General features: G+C 34.4%; 1 protein-coding gene across 19 annotated transcripts in view; it reads left to right on the top strand.

Moving 5' to 3' along the window:
* The window catches only part of CCDC91 (coiled-coil domain containing 91), a 406,785-nt gene that overhangs the window by 78,115 nt on the left and 307,605 nt on the right, over positions 1-21,065 (top strand). For all 19 annotated transcript variants that reach the window (XR_003437762.1, XM_027129339.1, XM_027129348.1 and 16 more), the window contains exons 2-3: positions 10,808-10,850; positions 12,883-12,961. Coding sequence is in view for 17 of the 19 variants with exons in the window: in XM_027129339.1 (XP_026985140.1) it covers positions 10,821-10,850; positions 12,883-12,961 (109 nt within the window). In the remaining 2 variants the exon portion in view is untranslated. The remainder of the gene's footprint in view (positions 1-10,807; positions 10,851-12,882; positions 12,962-21,065) is intronic.

Here is a 21,065-nt window from a genome sequence, read left to right as displayed (position 1 = left end):
AAAAAAAAAAAAAAAAAAAAAAAGAATAGTTAAAATAAAAATAATCTGCTTTTTTATAGTGTAGATAAAATGGAACTTCATTAACTTGAAAGCAAAGGAATGATGAAAAATAAATTTAGGATTGTGAGTCCAGAGAGGTCCAAGGAGGGGTTATGTGTAATTTCTTGTTAGGATCTTCAGTTTTATGCTTGGTGGTGGGTTTTCATATCCTAATTTTATTTAAAAAAAAAAAAAGAATAAACAAAAAAAAACCCAGACGCCTTGAGGCAGGAGTATGATTGATAGCGAGGATACATGTAGCTAGAAAAAAGTGAGTCAGGGGGAGTTATAGTTGAGGTCAGAGAGGCACTTGGGGGTCTCTAATTATGTCTAGTAGAAGAGTAAAATTCTCAAATTCTTTTTTTTTTTTTTTTTGCGGTACGCCGGCCTCTCACTGTTGTGGCCTCTCCCGTTGCGGAGCACAGGCTCCGGACGCGCAGGCTCAGCGGCCATGGCTCACGGGCCCAGCGGCTCTGCGGCATGTGGGATCTTCTCGGACCCAGGCACGAACCCACGCCCCCTGCATCGGCAGGCGGACCCTCAACCACTGCGCCACCAGGGAAGCCCAACAAATTCTTAATCAATAGTGTAAAGCTGTCTGTGGTTAAAGTATCTGAACACTGAGACACTGAGTTTATAATTTCACTGTTATCTACCTAAGAGTGTTATGTTTATTGTATCAGAACAACCATGTTCCATTTAGATGAGATTATCAGATATATCTGTCCAGCTAAATGAGGCTTCACTATAAATAAAATAAAAATAGATGAGCATATAACAGTATGAAAGATATGAAACACTTTATTAGAGAAAATTACATTTGTGATCTGCATATAAAGTTGTCAACACTGATTTTACTGTGTTGTTAACTAACACTTTTCTCTATTGCTTGTGTGTAGAGTACCCTCATAATATTGCCTTAATATTGTGATGTAGTTGTAGGCTTTTTTACAGGATACATTTTTACTTCTAATCATTAGTGCCAATGCAATTCACAACTTTGTGTTCATGTTTGCTTTGCTTACATGGTGAGGCTCCAAAGTTTGTGTCCCATAGAGGCATGGATTTGTCATTCTTGTTTTGAAAGATTTGGAGTTGAGATTGATATGATGATAGTTTTAGTTTAAAACTTAATTGTTTTAGAAAGAGTTACCCAGTGTGATGAACGAATTGAAGAGCAAAGTGACTGAAAGTAAGTTCTGATAATTTTCCAGAAATAGTGATAGATATTTGAATCACAGGGATGGTCACCAGAGGAGAAAGGAAAGAGGAGCGAGGAAACTAATACAGGACTGAATGACATACCTGGCTCTAGTGTAAAGTGTAAAAGGTAACATGTAGTTTCTGCATTCTGGATAGATTAGAGAATGATAATACTATTGACCGAAAATAACAGATTTAGAATAGAAGGTCTTTTGTGAAGAAGAAAGGAAGTTTATTTTAGCCATAGAATAATATATTTAGGGTATCTCATAATACAGTAATAATAATGATTGCAGTATATGGATATGCTACAGATGAGGATGGTAGGAACAGCTAGGTTACACAGATTCGTTAGTTCGTGTTAAGAATTTTGACTGCATCCAAAAAATGATAAGGAGCCCTTGAAAAATTTTAAATAGATGAGTCTTTAGAAGAATCACTTGGGCAGTGGAGTGGAGGATGGAATAGAAAGGAGCAAACTGGAAGCAGAGAACTATTTTGAAGGCTGATACTATAAAGCAGATGAAAGATAAAGGTGCCTTAACTAGGATGAAAGTATTGGTGATTGAGTACATGCATTCTAGAAGTATTTAGGACATAGGATTTGGTGACTGATTGGGTGTGTGGAGTGAGAGAAGGAGGACGCAAGGATGACTCCAGGTTTTTGTCTTGGTCAACTGTGTTGTAGATGGCAGTACCAATCACTGGGTGAAGGAATCCTAGAGGAAGAGTTAATTTGACGTTGATGGAAGAGATCTTGAGTTCAGTTTTGATTGTATTGAATTTGAAGTACCTGTTAGATGAAAGAGAAACTAGTCAATTATCTGTTGGGTTTATGGATCTGAAGCTCAGGAGATGGATCTGAACTAGAGATTCCGTAACTTGTTTGTAAATGAATCTGAAGGAACGAATGAGGTAATCTAGAGAGTTTATTTGAAATGAGATAAAAAGAGGGGCTAGACTGGAGCACTTAGAACACTAACATTTAAAGGGTAGGTAGAAGAAGAACCTGTAAGGGGGATTGGGAAGAAGCAGTCAGAGAAATAGGAAGAAAGAGGGAAGAAGTATGGTTGTTTTGCAAACCACGGATTGAGAGTGTTTTGAGAAGGAAAGCCTGGTCAAATGCTGTTAGTGTTCAAATAAGACAAGGAATTGAAAGTGTCTTTTTGCATTTAGTGAAAAGGAGGTAATTGGTTGCAGGCATGGGCTGTAAGAATAGAGCATCTATGATGTTGAGTTGTGAAAAAGAGAGGGCTGTGGTTGGAGAAGAATGTAGTTGAGGATGGTTTTGCTTTTGTTTTTGTTTTGTTTCATTTTTAAAGATGTAGGACACGGAACATGTTTCAGTGTTAATAGGAAGGAGCCAAATAGAAGGGGAAAGTTGAATATTTAATAAAGAGAGGGAATAGTTGAGAGAGCCAGGTCTCAGAGCACAGATGAGGAATTAGCCCTAAGTAGGTGGAGGGATTCCTTTTTTCTTGTGAGCAGAATGAAGTGGAATAGTTGGGTATAACTGCTGGTAACTAAAGTTTTGGTAGAAAAAAGTTAAGGGCCTTCCCTTAAAATGCCTTTTGTTTTCTCTGTTTAGCAGGAGGCTTGGTCATGTACTTTGATTAGTGAAAGGAATAGACAGGTTGGAAGTTTGAGGAGAGCGGAAAATCTTTGAAATAGCTTCGTAGAATGAGGGAAAGAGGCTCAATTAGAGAAAAAGTGGGTGTGGTAGGCTGCACTGTGGACCCAGTTGAAGATGGGAAACCTGCATTTTATAGTGAATCCTTTGATACTTCTCAGCAGAAGACAGGCAGTTGGATATTGTTGGTGGTTCTTTGTGGGAGCTGTTATCTCTTGCCTTGTAACCACTCCAGATTCTGAAGCTATTGAGACATAGAACCAAGAGTCATAGGAATCAGAAAAGTGGCTCTAGTCTTAAAAGTTTAATGTAAATGTGGCATGGACTGAGGCTGAAATGAGGTCTCCTACAAGTTCTCTCCTGAATTAAACTTACCCGTAAGCTAAAAAACATGTCTCCATGCTAAGAAAATGAAGTTTTTCTCTGGTGAGCTTCTCTTATGGGAGCAGGACCAGAGGAAGATTATATTGTTTATGGGCACAAAGTTCCCAGTGAGGAACCCAAAGAACTTGTACTGTGCATGCATGCTGACCTCTCTACATTAACCTCACCTGTAGAGAACATATGGATGTCCTGCTCTCATCATTCTTCTTCTTTTTTTCTTAGAAGTAAAGAAGGTAGAGAAAGGGACTATAGTATTTCTTTAGTCTTGTTTCCTTCTATCCAGAGAAGGCCTTTGTCCTCTTTTAAAATGTGAGAAGTGGTGATGTATGTACCCCTTAAGATTCATTGAGGGTTGAGATTTTGCCAGATAGAAGGAGTGTAATTCACAGAGTGAGAATTTTGAATTGACAGCAGGATAACCATATGAAAATATTTATTATTTGGTTGGGTATATATGACTGGCCCCAATGAGGTGGTTAATTCTGGAAAATTTGGGTAGAGCGTTAAGATTGAGAGTGAGATATGGTCAGAAGACCACCAGCTGAGGGAAAGATTGCTGTTAAAGAGTTGGAGGAGGTAGAAGAATTAACCAGGTTGGAAAGTAGATTAAGCAATTGGACAATCTAAGTGCTTTTTTTCTCATCTGCTGGGACATGTAAATTTCCTGAATGAAGGTTGGCAAACACAAAGACTTAATTGATAGCGCAGATGAAAATTACATAAAGGAAAATGTTTAGTTATTAGAATTAGTTCTGGTTGGGGTGTTTTCCTATCTCATCATTTATGAGTAGAATATTTTTCAGGTAGTGAATATACATCTCAGTTATTTTTTTTTAACTTGTGATTATATTTTGCCATTGGCAGTATTATTTATAGTATGGTAATAATTCTGCAATTCGGCTTCATATAGGAAGTTTCAAAATTATCATTAGGCACGATAATAATTGGATAAGAGAGTGGAGTGTGGCACTATAATTTCTTTTAAGATATAGACTCTCAGGCTCATGCCTTAATAAAGGTAGAGCTGTTTTAGTGCTCAAACTCCAATGTATTTTTCTTGGAGAAATAAGAGGAAAAGGGAAGTTACGGAGGAACTATTAGTAACTCATTTGCTTTTATTGAGTCATTTATTCCAAAAGCATTGATTCAAAAATATTTTTTGAGCTCCTAATATGTGCTACGAGCTACATAGTTCAAGGTCGTAGGGAGTAAAAAGAAAGGTTAAGAAATGGTCCTTACATTACCTTGGAAGAGCTAGGGAAATTCAGGTAAACAAATAATTTCCTTGAACAGATAAGCTTGAAATTCTGATTTTATATGATTAGACTCTTCCTTTTAGTTCAGTCTTAATGGCTGTTCATTTTTAACCTTAACTAAGGGTATGTGTGTGTCTGTCTGTGTTTATATGTATTTCCTTTGTTATGTTTCCTCTTACCAATTTATATTTGCTTCGGACTGTCTGAAAAAAAAATCACCTGTCTGTTGCTTCTAGGAAACATGGCATGAAATAGTCTCAAATGGAAAAAATTGTGATTATGCGGATGTTGGTTAGCCAGTAGTTTTCCAGATGGGATAGAGATTGAATTAAATGCTGAATGGACAGTGTTAACTAGTAAGGCACTTCGGGCTGATTGAATAATCTGGATAATCTTTGGAGATTGTATTTTCTGAAGTCAGTTACCTAAATTGTCTGTTTCTCTGTTTGGTGTTTTTTGCATTTTGTTTTGAGCAACTTTGGTGTCTAAGGTACACTTTTACATTTTGTATAAATACTTATAATATGAGAACATGTTATAAAGGAGACTAACATGATACATTTTCATTTATTCACTGATTTTTAAGCCTTTAAAACATTTAAGCCTTCTTTTATAGTTTGTTCTGAAAAAAAAACTTACCTTGAGTTTTCTTTTTCAGAGTAGTATTTTGATGGAAATAATGGGTAGTTGATTCATTGTGCCATGATGTTTTATGCTATCATTAAAAAAATTCAGTTATGTGTGACCACAGTTTAAAGTTGTAAAAGGCTTGTTATGACCCACAGCCATCTCCTAATGCCCTCTATTCTTTTCCAGCCTCTCCATTTCTTGCTTTCTAGAAGCAAGATGTTCAGCATATATAGCTGATTCTTTTAGTGTTTACCAGTGAATCACAAAATAACGTTTATTATTGCTACTTCCCGATTTTTAAATTTCATATCCATTGTCTTTCCATTATGGAAGATGAGGCTTTAACTGTCTTACCAGCCCCGCTGCCTCATACCACATCCTTCATCTTCTTTCTCTTACATTCCCAATATGGTTATAATTTTGGCGCAGTTATTCATTGTTTACATTATTATGACCATGTCAATACTATTCACAGCTGAAAAATATAGTATATAATGTTTACTTTTCCTGTCCAACACATTATTTTCTCACTGTTTTCTTTTGGTTAATTTTCTAATCGCTAATTCAAGCCTAAATTTTCCCCCAGTTGTTTAATATTTCTTATGACGGTAAAACAGAGACAGTCTATTAATTTCATTTCCTTGAATACATCTCCCAGGAGCTTTCCGCTCTGCTCCAATTTAGACTGGTTGCTCTCTCTTCTTGTTACATAGATGTCTTGGGAACTCACTTCATTTTTCTGGGAGAATTCCCTTTGCCTTTCACTTTAGTTGGATTTCCTTTTTCCTAATCCTATGTCTTTCTCATGTCTTATTCCCTTGGTTTACTCCATAGAGTGTTTGGGAATTTTTTTTTTTTTTTTTTTGAGACTTTGCTGGTGTGAATATGCCTTATGCCTCCCTCAACTTGATTATTTGTTGGTTTGGCTGATTATAAAGTTCTGTGCTATAGAATTTCCCTCACAATTTTAGAAGCACTTCTTCATTGTTTTTTGCCTTCCAGTGATGCTCTTAAGTCTAATGCCATTACATATATTCTTTATCCTTTGTATAAAACCTATTTTATCTCTTTAGAGGCTTGTAGGATCTTCTCTTTTTCTCTACTGTGACTTAGTGTGGGTTTTTACTTCTATTTTCTTAGATACATGAGGAACCATTAAATCTGCAAATTGTATACTTTAGTTTTAGAAAATTTCTTTTATTATTATTTTGTTGATGATTTCTTATCTTTTGTTTTCTCTGTTCTGTCTTTCTAGAGTTCCTAGTAATTAAATATTACATATTCTAGACTGGATCTTGTAATTTTCTTATATTTTTACTCTGATTTTCCATTTCTTTTTCTTTTATACTCTTCTTTTTAAAGGAGATTTTCTCAGCTCTATTACCCAACCTGAAGTTTTTCATTTCTATAATCATTTTTATTTTCAAGACCTTGGTCTTGTTTTACACCCTCCCCCCCAAAAAAAAATTAAAGCTTCTTGTTCTTATTTCATGAATGCTCTGTCTTCTGTTCTCAACTCTCTGAAGGTATTAGTTATAGTTTTTATTTTTTAGAAAAATTTCCCTCCTATGTAGTCTTTGTTTATTCCATTTTTTTGGTCTCTATTTTTCATACTAGATACTTTCTTCATATCTTTGATTGTCCTTGGCAGTCTGCTCATATGTTAAGAGTTAGATACTAATAATAAAGTAGCATACACTTACATAATGATTAAAGTGTATCAGACATTGTTCTAAGTGCTTCATCTATTTTAACTTATTTAACCCTCATAATGACTTTAGGAATTGGTTACCACATTGTTATTATTCCTATCTGACAGATGAGGAAACTGAGTCATAAAATGTTAAATAACTTGCACAATGTAACACAGTAGGTAAGTGGCAGAGCTAGGATTTGAATCCAGGCAGCCTGACTCCATAGTCCCTTCTTTTAACCATTATACTTACTTTGTCTCTTATTGAAATAAGGAGCAAATTGGAAATTCTGTGTGTGTGGGTAGGGTTTGTCCAAGTAGTGTTACCTGAGTGAACTGTTTCTTTGTGGAACTTCTGATGAGGTTCTTTTTCATGGGCTGATTAGATTCACCAGAGAAGAATCTTCTAATTTGCTGTTCAGAGGTTGAAGCCTGGCAAGTGGCAGTTTGGTTGCCGAGTGGTGAAAGAAGACTGAGGAATGCGTCTGAAAATTTCATACAACTTTGACTTAGTCACCTGTCTCTGGTCTTCCAATCCAGAGATTTCTTGGTTTTACCCTGTCCAAGGAATAAACCTTCAGTTTTCTTCTGTGATGAGGCATTGTAAGTTGCCCAGTTGTGCAGATTCTGGGAGGGGATGGTGGAATATATCTGACTGTGACTCTTATTTTGAGTCTCATCTTTACCCAACTTTCGGTGTTGACCATTCTTGAGCCTTTTGTGGTTTCTGTGATGTAAACGTGATTGATTCTCATTTTCCCCACTGGTAGTGTAAGGTTCATCTTCCTTGTATTTGCTTTCAGTTTTTTTTTTTTTTTTTTTTTTTTTGCAGTTTTTTCATTTTCCCTACTCTTTGACCCTGTGTTTATGTGAAAGCAAACAGTCAAATCTTTGCTTGCTATCTTTTAGGAAAAGATTTTGGGAAAAGACTTGAATAAGATGGGTGTTCTTAATGTGCCATTTAAAATTCTCTAAGTCTCTTGAAATAAATCTCAGATGTCTCCTTTTACCTGAAGCATTTCATGGTGCTCCAACTAGACATTTCACCTTCTGAAAATCTTTTTCTCCCCCCTTGGATTTTTTTTCTTCTTTCGTTAAGACCCTTTTATATTTCATGTTATATTTGCATGCTTTTCTTGCACACTGCCCTCCCTTCCACACCAGGTCGTAACTCTTTGAGGACCTTGAGTGATCTCTTCTATAGAGTTGCTTAATAAAAATGTTACATTAAGTGTTGTGTATATGTTTTTCTTGTGAAATATCAGCAATATATTGAATACTGAGGATAGTTAAGGAGGGAATTAATATAATAGTGCAACAGAAGAGATTAAATTCAGATGTAAAGAAGCCTGAGAATTGTTAAACCTAGATATTATGAAATCTTTCAACATAACAAAGTATACATCTTGCCCCCTGCCATGACACAAAAGAATGAACTGCATGAACTGTCAATTTTTTGACCAGGCTCATGATTCTATAACTTAGATGACAGATATATTTGGCATTGCTATGTTATATTTGCAGTTTAATGGGATAATGTTAAATGCGAGAAATCTTCTAAAAGGTTTACAAATGCACGGTAGGCAAAACAGTGTTCTCAATGTATTGGACTAGCTAAATCCATAAAGAAGCCCCACATTTGTAATATTTCCTTTTAAAAACTAATTTTTAGTTTTTGTATTTTGTAAAATTGATTTTTACAAATCAGTGTTGTTAATTTTGCTCCTCCTGCTCTTTAAAATGTTCAGAAGGAAACAGAAACTGTTTCAGAATTTGAAACTAAATTATTCAGAGAAAGGTTATTGCTTTAAAATAATAATGTTTATTTCTCTAGTACTGTATTTTAAGAAACTCAGGACACATTTGTCTTTTAAAATATATTAATATTTCTTTGAAAATAAAGTACAGGAAGACTAATCTGCATTTTAATGTGTAATAGTTGCTGGGGTATGGAAAGCATCCGTGGTCACTAATATGTTCTTTTGTAGAGCTAAATCAGTACTTAGGAAGCTGATGGTATTTGGTTCATTACCACAGGCAAACAAGCTGAAATGATTGTTAGGCATGGGTATTTGTTTTTGTTTTCAAATTTTCTGGCACCTTACAAATTACTTATTGGGATATGACTTACGAAAACACATAGAAGCATTACTCTAAAAATTCCAATATTTTGAAACCATGTTATTTGGGTACAGTGTTTGTAGATGCTAAAAATATCTTTTAATTGTCTCCTGAGATTCGTGGGACACATGTGGAAAACACAAACTTGGTGTTTATAGTTTGACTCAGTTAATTCTCAGTACCCATATCACTCTTCTTTCATAATGCCTTCATGAAAAATGTAATCACATACAGATTTCTATTCGCTTGCAACACAGAACTAATGTGAATTCCATTTCATACTAACCACCATCAAAAGTTTCTGAAAGTCTGGTTTATATTTTTCAAGTGTATGTGGATGAGTTGCTTAGCTTTGATTTTTGGAGAAGTACATCTTTTAAAAATTTTTCAACAGATTGTTAAATTGTGGGTAATGGTGACAATACTGGTGTCATATTCTGATTAATTTAATGTAGTCCCTTTTTATAATGTGTTTCTGTCTACATATTCCTTATAGTGTCATTACCTACTGAGTTTCTGTGAAAATAAATTTCCTTTGCCTATTAAAATAAAGCAATCCTTGAGATTGTTTTTTACTGTTTATTTTTCTTTGACTATCTTTGAGTTTTATTTTTGAAGGCATTAGTATTAATTTTAGTGACAAGGCAAAGCATGGCTGTAGATAACTACTGCTTTATAACTCAAAGCAAAATGCCTTAGAAAATACCTTTCGAATTAGAGCTTAGCATATGATTTAATTTGCTTAGCTGTTTTTTTTTTTTTTAGAAGTTGGAGAAGATTGTTTTTCTGTAATCAAGTCCGTTTAGTATTACTGGGTCAAGAAAACTATAATTAATATTTGAATATATTCACTTTTGAAAGAAAAGGAAACCAGTTATCGAACAGAGTATCACTTCACAATTTATTGTGAATTTATTTTTTGTTTTACCATATATCACCTATTACTCATTTTACCTTTCCAGGTTTTCTAGTTCTTTCACTGTTTGTTAGATAAAAGCGTCTCCTTCTTATTCTTTCTTTCTTTCTTTTTTCTTTTTTTTTTCCAAAGCCCATGCACTCATGGTTTTATCCTTTTATTTTTATGATGTGCATTAGGACAAAATAAAGCATGTATTATCCCACTGCTTGTCTCTCTTACATACTTTAAGGGTAAAGAAGAGAGGTATTCTGGATATTCGCTTGTGTTTTTCTCTTTCCTGGTCTCCATGAATACATGACTTGATTTATCTTGATCAGCCTAGTAACTTGCTCCACATTTTTCCAAAAGTGCAAAGCAGTTTCAGCTAAAAATACACATATCAAAATGCTCCAGAAGTTGTGGCCACAGCTCAAAAATGCTGATCAATTTTGAAAATCTAAATCAACCTCGGCCATGAAACCGAGGGAAGAACCTTTGTGGTGTGGGACAGATTTCCAAAAATTCACCACAGTCCTGTTCTTAACTGGAGTTTGTGCTGATGTTGCCAGACAACTGAGGAATAGATGCAAAAAGCAGGAAGCATTATTGAATTGAGCCCTAGTGCCAATTTGGGAAAAGCAAATTAAAATGTAAAAGAATATTTTTCCACTCCTGGCGTCTCAACATAAAATGGCAAAATACATGGTTGCTGAAAAAGTCACAGAAATTGTTAATTTTGCCAGAATGGCTAATTTTGCCAAAAAACCTCAGTCTTTTTGTGTTAAAAATACATATGCATATAGTTAAAATATATTTTTTTAACCCAAATGAAATAGTTTTAATTTATAAATAAAAAAAACAAATCAAAATGTATATATACCTTTAAGTGAGAGAAGTGTTTTGACATAAATGACTCTGTGTGTGGGCTTGTTTCAATGTCTTCTGTTTTTCAGGTGCACTTAAAGAATGGATGATGATGATTTTGGTGGTTTTGAGGTATGTGCTGTTATTTACCTTATTTTGCTTATGTAATTGTTTTAACTTTGTGGGATTATAATAGAGTATACTAAATGTATTATTTATCATTGGTGTTCATGATCCTTGATCATTTTGAATATAACTCTGGAATAAAAAAATGAAATCAAGAAAAATTAAAATATATTCCCTCTGAAAGTTAAAACTGATTTATTGTTATTGAACACTTGGGCATGACCATAGGAATGGTCTAAATTGAGGTAGTTAAGTACTACTAGTGGAAGCAGTAAAGAAGAGGTTTGAGAAATTGCAGATGATTTTGCTGGGATACATGTCTTTTAGGAAATACTTGTGAGAGGAGGGATGAATATTGAAGATCTGTCACACATTTTCATGCTTACACCTGTAATGAGTTGATTTAGTATATTAAGTACACGGCCTTTTGGTGGTTTATAGAGCTAATTGTTTGCACTGTTGGATTATTCTCTTAGGTTTTAGTTGGATGCTTTGTAAGGAAATTGTTAGCTGAAGAAGCAGTCTTTTCCTTAATCCTTTTCAGTGTGTGTTCGTTTTATTGAAATATTTTGTAACCCAGTTATTTTTATGGAGCCAGTATAGTCTTGCAGGAAAATCTCTGGATTAGGAGTCAGGATGCCTGAGCTCAAGTTCTGGAACTACCATCAAGTGAGCTCTGTGATTTTTGCCTTTTTCTTTTTCTTTAAGAAAGACCTTTACCTAGTTTGGAACTTGGTGAAAAGGAGATTGTTATAGATAGGGACTGTAATTAATGACGTTAATAGGAGAAATGAGATATTAAGTATATATCCATATCATGAAAGAATAGTGTGAGTTTAGGTTAGGATCATTTTCTCTTCTGTTGATCTTTAATAGCTGTTAGTATGGAGATATTTAGAATGTGAATTTACCTGTTTTGTTCACTTCATCTAACACTGTTTTTTGTTTAGCACATTTGTATATTTCCTGTATTTGCTTTAGTATTTTGGGATTTGTTGGGTGACTGAATCTTATTTATGTTACTGAATCTTATTATGTTACTTGATTTATTATATCAGAGAAAAAAGAGTAGATAATGTTCCTTAGAGTAACAGTTATACTTCAACGTGTATTCAACGGATCTGTTCCTTTTAATATTATATAGGTACAAAGTTAACCAGCCATTCCAATTTAATTACGGTTGTTAGGGTTCTTTCTTTCTGTATACTGTTATAGAAATATGGAAGGTCTCTATCCTTGGGTATATAAACCATGTTTATTTGTCATAGTTTGTGGAGAGTAGCTACTGTATTCTACGTCACTTAGCTCCTGTGGCAGATTGCCCCAATTGACTTCTCCTTGGCTGACAACTCAATGCAGAATCCAAGTTGAAATTCTGGCTCTTTTTTTCAATGATAATTTTGCTGTGACCTGAACACTTAAGAGAGAGAAAACTCTGCACTGTTACCCACAAACTCAACATGCAGTAATTGACTGCCTCATAGTTTTAAAACTGTTTAATAGGAGGCTTTAATTTAAATGTCAGCTTTAGGAATTCTCTAAATGTTGAATGCTAGTAAGTTCAGCTGGTAGATTATTCAAGGATATGGATGAATCCTGTTTCTTTAGGTTGATCTCTTTTTGGTCTTGTGATAATTAATGAAAAAGATTTAGTCTCTAGACTTTTGAAGAAAAATGGTGTATTTTTCTTATTTACATAGGTAAACGCTGTGGTAGTTAGTTTAGAATACTTAGATATAAAGTTCACAAATGAAAATGTGATTAAGGGTATATGAAATTAAATTTCATTGGCAGGAGGTGTATTTGAGAAAGGAAGGAAGAGTTTTACTCAAAGATATAGAGCACAAACACTGGGGGTAGTCTCTAGTAGTGGGGGGTGGTAGCAGTGAAGACTGAAAAGCAATTGAGTATTCAGAGGAAATTTGAAAATGTGTGGGGTATTACAGAGTATTACATTTGCAGAATTGGGAGGCTTGATTGCTTAAATAGCATTTATACTTTTCAGATTTTCTAAAATAATTTTGCATTTGTTTTGTAGGCTGCAGAGATTTTTGATGGTGGAAATGGTGAAACCCAAACTACATCTCCTGCCATTCCTTGGGCTGCTTTTCCTACAGGTACTACTATAGAGTAACTAGGAATATTTTTTTCTTATTCAGCATTTTTGCCTTTCTTTTGAAAGCCCCTTTCCTACCTTTTCACTTTGCCTTCTTTGATCTGAAAAATGGAATGCCCCAAATTTAACATAGTTTTTTCCATAACAAATTATGGATTGAGTAAAAAATTCTGCAATGGTGGCTTGAGGCATGATTCCAAAAAAGATATCATGAACATTAAATAAAATTAAAGTACAATTGACATTTCCAAATTTGTCTTTGTTTTAATAAGGTGAGGTGCCAACTAATTTTTTTAGAGTGTCCATTTCATTAATTAAAGACTCCTTAATATTCTAAAAATATTATAAAAATGATTTGTCATCCCCAACAGTATTTAAATTTAGAAGTTTTTCTACAGGAAAATCATTCAAAAGTATTAAGAATTAAGCCATCCAGGAAATTAAATACAAAAATAAATTCCATTATTGGGAGGTATTTTATGGAAGACCTAATGTTCAGTATTAATATAATTCTGTCTAAATAATACTTAGCATTTTCTTTTTGTTCTGCTCAATCATTGTGAAGTCAGGAGTCGAAGATGAAAATACCATTCTTCAACAGCTCTGCCTCATCTTAGATTATTAGAGTTATTCATTCTACAAATATTTTTCCAACACTTATTATGCATGAGACACTGTGGGGACATGTCCTTTACTTCAAGGGCAGGCACATACATATTTGTAATATGAAGCAGATTTGTGATTTGGGAAGAATGATGATTTTGTCATCCATTCGTTTAGCAAATGTTACTTCATGCCTGGTGTGAGTCAAGTACTGTCCTTGAAGCTGCGTATATATCATTGATCTGGGCTTTGAAGGATGCATATAATTTCAATAGGCAGAGATTGGAATGGGGAAAGATTCTGAAAGGAGAAAAATGCTTGGAATAAAGGTGTAGATGTGGGAAAGAGGATGGCACCATTAGGATGCTCATTCTTGTTTGAAGGCTTTGTATGTGTTGTTTCCTTTGCCAAGAATTGCTCACCTTGCTTCCCACTGCCACTCTCTTCCACTCCCTTATCATATAAACTCATGTTTGTTTTATGTGTCGTTTCTTACTTTAATGTTTCTTTTTCTGGGAAGCCTTCCCAGAGAGCCTTCTCACATCTATGTGCACCTATTTTCTGGCTTTCGTGTTAGACTAAGTTTTGTAAGGTACCATGTCTGTTTTTCCGATTGTTATGTCTTAAATGCTGAACATAGTGCCTGGCTTGTAGTTGGCCCTCAGTAAATTTTGTAGAAAGAATAAAGAAAAACGAATGAATACATGAATGAGTGAATAAGTATCTGAATAAATGACTAGACTAGGGTGACAATGGGAGTGGATAGGAAGACTTGAGATAGTGATATTTATATGATGGTTTAGGATTTTCAGTGTGCTATTATGTTTCGTTTATTGTAGGTAGGGCAACTGCATTATTCCTGTCATACAGATGATGAAATGACAGTTTATAAAAAGTTTTGGAGTTTGATACAGATCACTGTGTTTAGGAGTGAAATTTATACTTTCATGTTCTATCATGAAATAAAAATGAAATACTTTCTTGTTTATTTTCAGTAACTTTGTTTTTTGAAAAAAGCATCAGCAGGACTATCTGACTGACTGGCTGTGAGGGTGAAGGAGGAATCAAAATTGATTTTTAAGGTTACGAGCCTCGGTTCTGGAAGGATGGTATTACCATGAACAGAAACAGAGAATTTAAAGGAGTTGGTTTGGGGCAGTATGAGGCCTTAATGAATTTGTCTTAGACATGACTATTTAAAGTACCTAGAGTTCAGAGAAAGGTGGGCTGGAGTTCTCCGTTTGGGAGTTTTTCCATTGATATGACAGTTGAAGTTGTAGGAGATCACTGGGGGAAACAACATGTAGAGAGAATAGCCTTAAGTAGAGGAATTTGGATGTCCATAGTTAGAGAACAGGAGGAAGAAAAAGAGACCAGAGACTTGAGAGATAAGGAGAGTAGGGGCTAGTGCAACACAGACATAAGGAGTAGAACATTTCAAAGAAGTCATGGTCGCTGATGTCAAAGGCTGTAGGGAGGTCAGTGAGATTTGAGACTGAGAAAAACCCACAGACAGTCCTAAATGTCATTGAAGGAAATGGTTTCAGCAGAGTAGAAGTTGAAGCCAGATTGGACTTCTTTACTTTGCATGAAAGCAGGAGGAGTGTTTGTTTTTCTATAGTTATTGTGGCAATGTATTAAAGTATTGTATATTGTGAGCAACTTATTATTATATGTCACATCTCTATATATCTGTCTATTTGTACGTCAAGTCCTCAAAGCCTAATGAACTAGAATTAAAGAATAACCCCTCTAGTGTACACACACATACACACACATCAGACCTGAAGAAAGTACTCTTTTTGGACTTCCTCAGTGACTTGCAGAAGTGAAGGAAAACAAATCTGGCCAAGAGCTGAAGTTAGTGGCATGTTAGGTGATTGCTCAACGAAAGCAATCTTTCTCCTTTGTTGAATATAGTTTGTCTTCCTCTGGCTGCTGGATTCTGCCTCTGATTCAGGTATTTTGAAATTGTTTAGATAAGAGTGATGTGCACAAGCTGATTAGCGTAACAATTTAATCATTTCCGCACTAAATCCAGAAAAGATAGGAACTCTTTAAGAGATCTAAAGCAGATTCTTTCCAGTTTAAGAAGACTAGTATTCTCCTTTTGTCTGTTTTGCTACCTATACTCTAGCTGTCTGTAATCTATATGAAAAATATTTTTAAGAGATGACTATTAACCAAATTTTACCACAGCATAAAATCCAAGAAGATTATTCAGAAACATTTGGTTTAAATTTTTAAAGTGCTTTGGGGAGAATAGAAATGTTCATTCTTGGGGTTAGGATAAAAGATTGTGTTAAGTACGGAGTGTAGTGGCTTAGTGTGCCTCGTGATTATCCTGCTTTAGGGCTGGTGGTTAGTTGGAGGATGATTTCATAATAGCAACTGGGATAATTTGTCTCTCAGAATGTCTGTTTTTAGCCTTCAATACTGTTAATGAATTGAGGTACCTTGGGACGTGCATTTTTCTGTAATATTAGCATCATTTATGTAATGGGAACTTTTAAAATACCAGATTATATTCAATGCTGATAATGAAATTAAAAAATTGCCAGTCAGAATAAGTGAAACACTCAGGTTGGTTCTTTACACAAATTATTATCTCTAGGCCCCTCCCTCATCAGAGGTGTGGCATCTAACTTATGATATGTGTCTCTACACTTCCTTTATCAAAGGAGTTGGAGAATGTAAGTGATGAATGAATACGAAATTATGAATCTCCTTTTTTCCTCTTGCCTTTACTCTCAATAAAAGTGTGATGATTATTATTTCATTTCAGTGAAAGCTACTCAATGAGAAGAATTGCCTCAGTCATTTTCCTCCCTATTTCATAGCCTTACCCTCTAGCTTGTCTCCATGGCTATTGTTGGAACCCTGTGAGCCAAACTGTGATCTACATTGTTTCTAGATGATGTCTGTTCCTATCTGTTTGCCATTGCTTCTGGTTGTCACACCTTCCCTCAACTCCTGTCTGCTTAATTGAGTCTTATTTTTTCCTTTAAGAAAAAACATAGTGTTTTCACTGTTTGTTCCATATCTCATAATTACTCCTCCTTCTGAGCTACTGTATCATTTTTTTCTGCACCATTTGCTTGGCACTTAGCTTATGCCAATTTGTATTTGTTTAAAATTGTGGTAAAATACGTATAACATAAAATTTACCATATTAATTAGTTTTTTATTAATTTTTTTATTGGAGTACAGTTTATTTACAATGTTATATTAGTTTCTGCTGTACAGCTAAGTGAGTCAGTTATACATATCCACATATCCACTCCTTTTTAGATTCTTTTCCCATATAGGTCATTACACAGTATTGAATAGAGTTCTCTGTGCTATACTGTAGGTCCTTATTAGTTATCTATTTTATATATGATAGAGTATTTTATATATAGTATATAAATATATGTATTATATGTATAGTATTTTATATATAGTCAATCCCAATCTCCCATATATCCCGCCCCCCCACCATATTAATCAGTTTTAAGTGTACAATTCAGTATTTTTAATTATATTCACATTGTTGTGCAACTAATCTCTAGAACTTTTTCATTTGTAAAACTGAAACTCTGTAGCCATTAAACAATAACTATCCAATTCCCCCTCCCCTCAGTCCCTGGCAACTATCATTCTACTTTCTACCTCTATGAATTTGACTACTCTGGATAGCTCATATAAATAGAATCATCCAGTATTTTTCTTTTTGTGATTGGTTTATTTTACTTAGCATGATATTCTCAAGCTTCATCCACGTTGTAGCATGTGTCGGAATTTCCTGCCTTTCCTAGCCTGAATAATATTGTACGTACAGACCACATTTTCTTTATCTGTTCATTTGTCCGTGGACACTTGGGTTGCTTCCTTTGGCCATTGTAAATAATGCTGCTATGAACATTGGTGTACTAATTTGTATTTTTAAAGATATGATTTTATCAGTATGACTTCCATCTCTGAATGTCTACTTTAGTCTAAGCCTTGGAGGGCAGAGACCATGTTTTAAACATTTTTTAATCAAAAGTACCTAAGTATAGCATTGTGCCTTGCTAATCAGTAATTGTTTCTTGATAATTAATAGAGCAGATTTACTTTCAAGTAACTCTTTTTGCTTATTTTAATTCTTTGAGGGTATTTAAATAGTTTTTTAATCACAAGTTAGAGGAAGGCAAACTTAAGCTTTCTTTAAAAATTATAGTAATCTTGGAAATCTTAGATAATTATTCAAAGATGGCTAAGAAGCTATTTCCTCTTGGGCTCAGTTAACTTTCCTGGTCATTCCCAATTCAGACAAATAACCTGGGGATAATGGTTAGTAAGAGTAGTCACAGATTCTCAGAAAGAGAGAACAGCTATTTTGCTATTTTTTTCTAATTTTTTCCCTGGTCCTACAGTGTATAGGCAGATAACAGTAGAGGACAGCAGAAGTTAGACTAAGTTTTAGTTCAAAATATTAGGAGTCTAGAAGCAGCAATAATAGTATCCAGTTCTTTTACCTCCTTTTTAAAATATTATTCTTCTAAACATTTTTCCCAAAGAAAAATCATTCCAGATTTTTCATAGCATGAGATATCAGGAAGTTTTTGAACTTGCTTCTTATAGAACTATATTTTTTAGAAAAAAATTTTTTTTTGGCTAAGAAATCTCTTGTTTTTTCAAAATCATTCTCAAACAATTAACTATCTTTTGTAAATTTTTATAAGACTGGTAATACTCTGCCTTTTAGGAAACTAACTTTTCGAAATGAATGTCTGTCTTCTGATATACACATGTTTATATACATACAAATGCAAATGTATATATATATATATCAGAATGTAGACATAAATAGATAGATAGATATTCTCATTTCTTCCTTTTTCTCCACTTTTACCTTCCAGTGCAAGTTATCTTTCCTACCATACCCTTTTGAAGGAAGGACTCTATCTTTACTTGACCTTACAAGTTCTAAGAACATTAGACTGTTAGTCTTAGTTTGGCTTTAGTACATTTTTGATTATGTTTTCTGATTGCAGCAGACTCAAAGTTTCAGAATCCATGATATTTATTTAAATTAATTATTTGCTTGTTTGTTCATTCACTAATTCACTCATTTATCACATGTTTGAAAATATACTGTGTATCAGACACTAAGTGCCATGTGCTGTGGACCAACTTATGCTACTTTTGTGATACTGTATGAAATGTGTCATCTCAAATGACAAGGTGTCTCCTGAAATGTAATGTTAATACTAGCAAGTGCTTTTATCAATAACTTTAGTTTGAAATCTGTGATAGAGGTTGCATGAAAAGTATATTAGGTCAGAAAGTGTTGTCATGTTGCCATTGTGTACAGTGTGGGTGGTGCTGTTTTAGAGGCAAATGACTGTTCACTTTTTACTTTAAACTGTATAAATATAAATTGCCTAGAAGGCGAGGTGGGAGGCAAAACCTTGAATATTGTCCTTTCCAATATGTTTCTAAGTTCCTTGCAGCACTACACAGACCACATTAGACTGCATTGACCATCAAAGGGAAAAACAAGTGGTCCAGATAGATACTTTAATCCAAATTAGCTCCTTCAAAACAGCTTATATAGAGGGCAAACTAAACTGTCTTTTCACAAGCCGACCCTTTAGAAGGGATAATGGGAACTGGACCAGCAGATGTTGAACCAAATAACTTAGATGTGGTTCACTTTGCATCTGGAGCTATTTGCATACAAAGCCAACAGGAAAGTTCAAACATTTTTCTCAAGACATTGGCAGAGAGAAACCTGGAAGACAGATGCCTTTTTGATTTCATGGTTCAGTTTTTCCATTCTCCATTCTCCTGGCCAGGAAAACCTAGGACAACAAACCGGCCATTTTGTTAATATCCCATTACTCTCCTTGCTAACCCTGTTTTTCCAGTAGAATCTGTTACACATCTATAAGAGCTCAGAACCTGAGTCCACACATTTTTGTTTGAGAAAAAATTGTGATTTTTTTTTTTTTTCAGATTAATCTGTGGTTTGCACATAGGGGTGGTAAACCTTAACTGAATTCATTGGTCTGATCTATATTTGAGGTAAAATTTGAAGGTGACTTACTCCATATTCACATACTGTATTATAATAGGCAGTATAGGTAATGTTTGAAAACTTTTGTCGCTTCTACTTTGTATCCACATTGGACATTTTTTGCCAGGACATAAACTGGATTTCCATTGTAGTCTAATAATTTTGTAATATTGTCACACTGGGTATTTGAATGGAAGATTGCCAGATAGCTGCTTTTGCTACTTCTTGTATTTTTTTCTTACCTCCCAGATTTTTAACTCACCTTTATTTTTTCTGGAGCCAGTTTTTATAAATGATGACTAAGACGGTAACTTCTATAAAGCTGTGAGTTATGGCTGTACATGTAAGTATCAGTCCTTATGTGGGTTTTCAGTAATTTATGACAATTTCTGTCTTCATTAATGCATATAATAGGAAATATGTTAGTGATATTTATTATGACTTTGAAGATTAGGTTTGTAATGTGGTTTACAGTCAAATATCTCTGGCTATGGAATGAGGAGTTCTGCTTTTCGCCTTCAACTAACTGTGTAACTTCTCTGAAATTCAATTATTTAATCTGTAAATTGAAGGGCTAGACGATATCTAAGCATTCTTCCAGATTTTGAGTTCCAAGTTTATTTGTAAAATTTTTTCTGATTACAATGTCTGTAATATGAGTAGCTTCCACTAGGTGAATCATGGTACCTCATTTTAACTGCATGGTCAAACTGACACAGTACTAATCTAATAAATTACACTTAGTCTAAAAACATAGCTGTAAACATAGAACACAAATGTTACTGTGAAGAACTGTAGAACTGAAGAGAAACTTGGTCCTTTTCTATGTATTTTAATTATTATCAATTACTGTTTAAACTCATTTTTTTCTGGTGTTTTATGGTACAGTCTGTCTCTTTTATCTGATTCTGAACTTGCTTATTAAAAAGACAATGGTTTGATTTTTAGAATATTATAGAATACAGGTACAAATTTTTAAAATAGAGCTTTGTAGAGATTTTTGCACATTATTAAAAATGATGAAGTCTTGGCCGTGAATCTTTTTTCTATAAGATGAAGGTAGTGCTCTGATTCTTGATGATCACAGTGCTGAGTTAGCCAACACCACCACCACCACCAAAAACTTAGGCTCTGTCTTGCTCAGTAACAGTGTAAGTCATTGTCAAATGTTCTTATAACAATATATAAATTTCTGTATCGCTGCCCTTCTGAATTATGCTTCTTTGGCCTCAGAAAATATACTTTTTATTGTTTCTGACAGCCAGGCAGACATACTCACATGTAGTACAAAAGGCGTGAAAGAAAAGGGAAATAATATTAAAGGTATACAGTGAACATTTCTCTTTTATCCTAGTCCCCTAGTCCCATTCCCCTAGTCCACTAGTCCTACTCCCCTGATAAAACTTGTTTTCATTTTCTTTTGTAACCCTCCAGATTTCTTCCAGGCATATAAAAATGT

The sequence above is a fragment of the Aethalodelphis obliquidens genome, unplaced genomic scaffold, assembly GCF_003676395.1.
Source record: "Aethalodelphis obliquidens isolate GAN/ISIS:26980383/991018 unplaced genomic scaffold, ASM367639v1 scaffold36, whole genome shotgun sequence".
In the NCBI taxonomy this organism is placed as follows: Eukaryota; Metazoa; Chordata; class Mammalia; order Artiodactyla; family Delphinidae; genus Aethalodelphis; species Aethalodelphis obliquidens.
The sequence above is the reverse complement of the archived record's forward strand: the minus strand, read 5'-3'. Positions and strand labels throughout refer to the sequence as shown.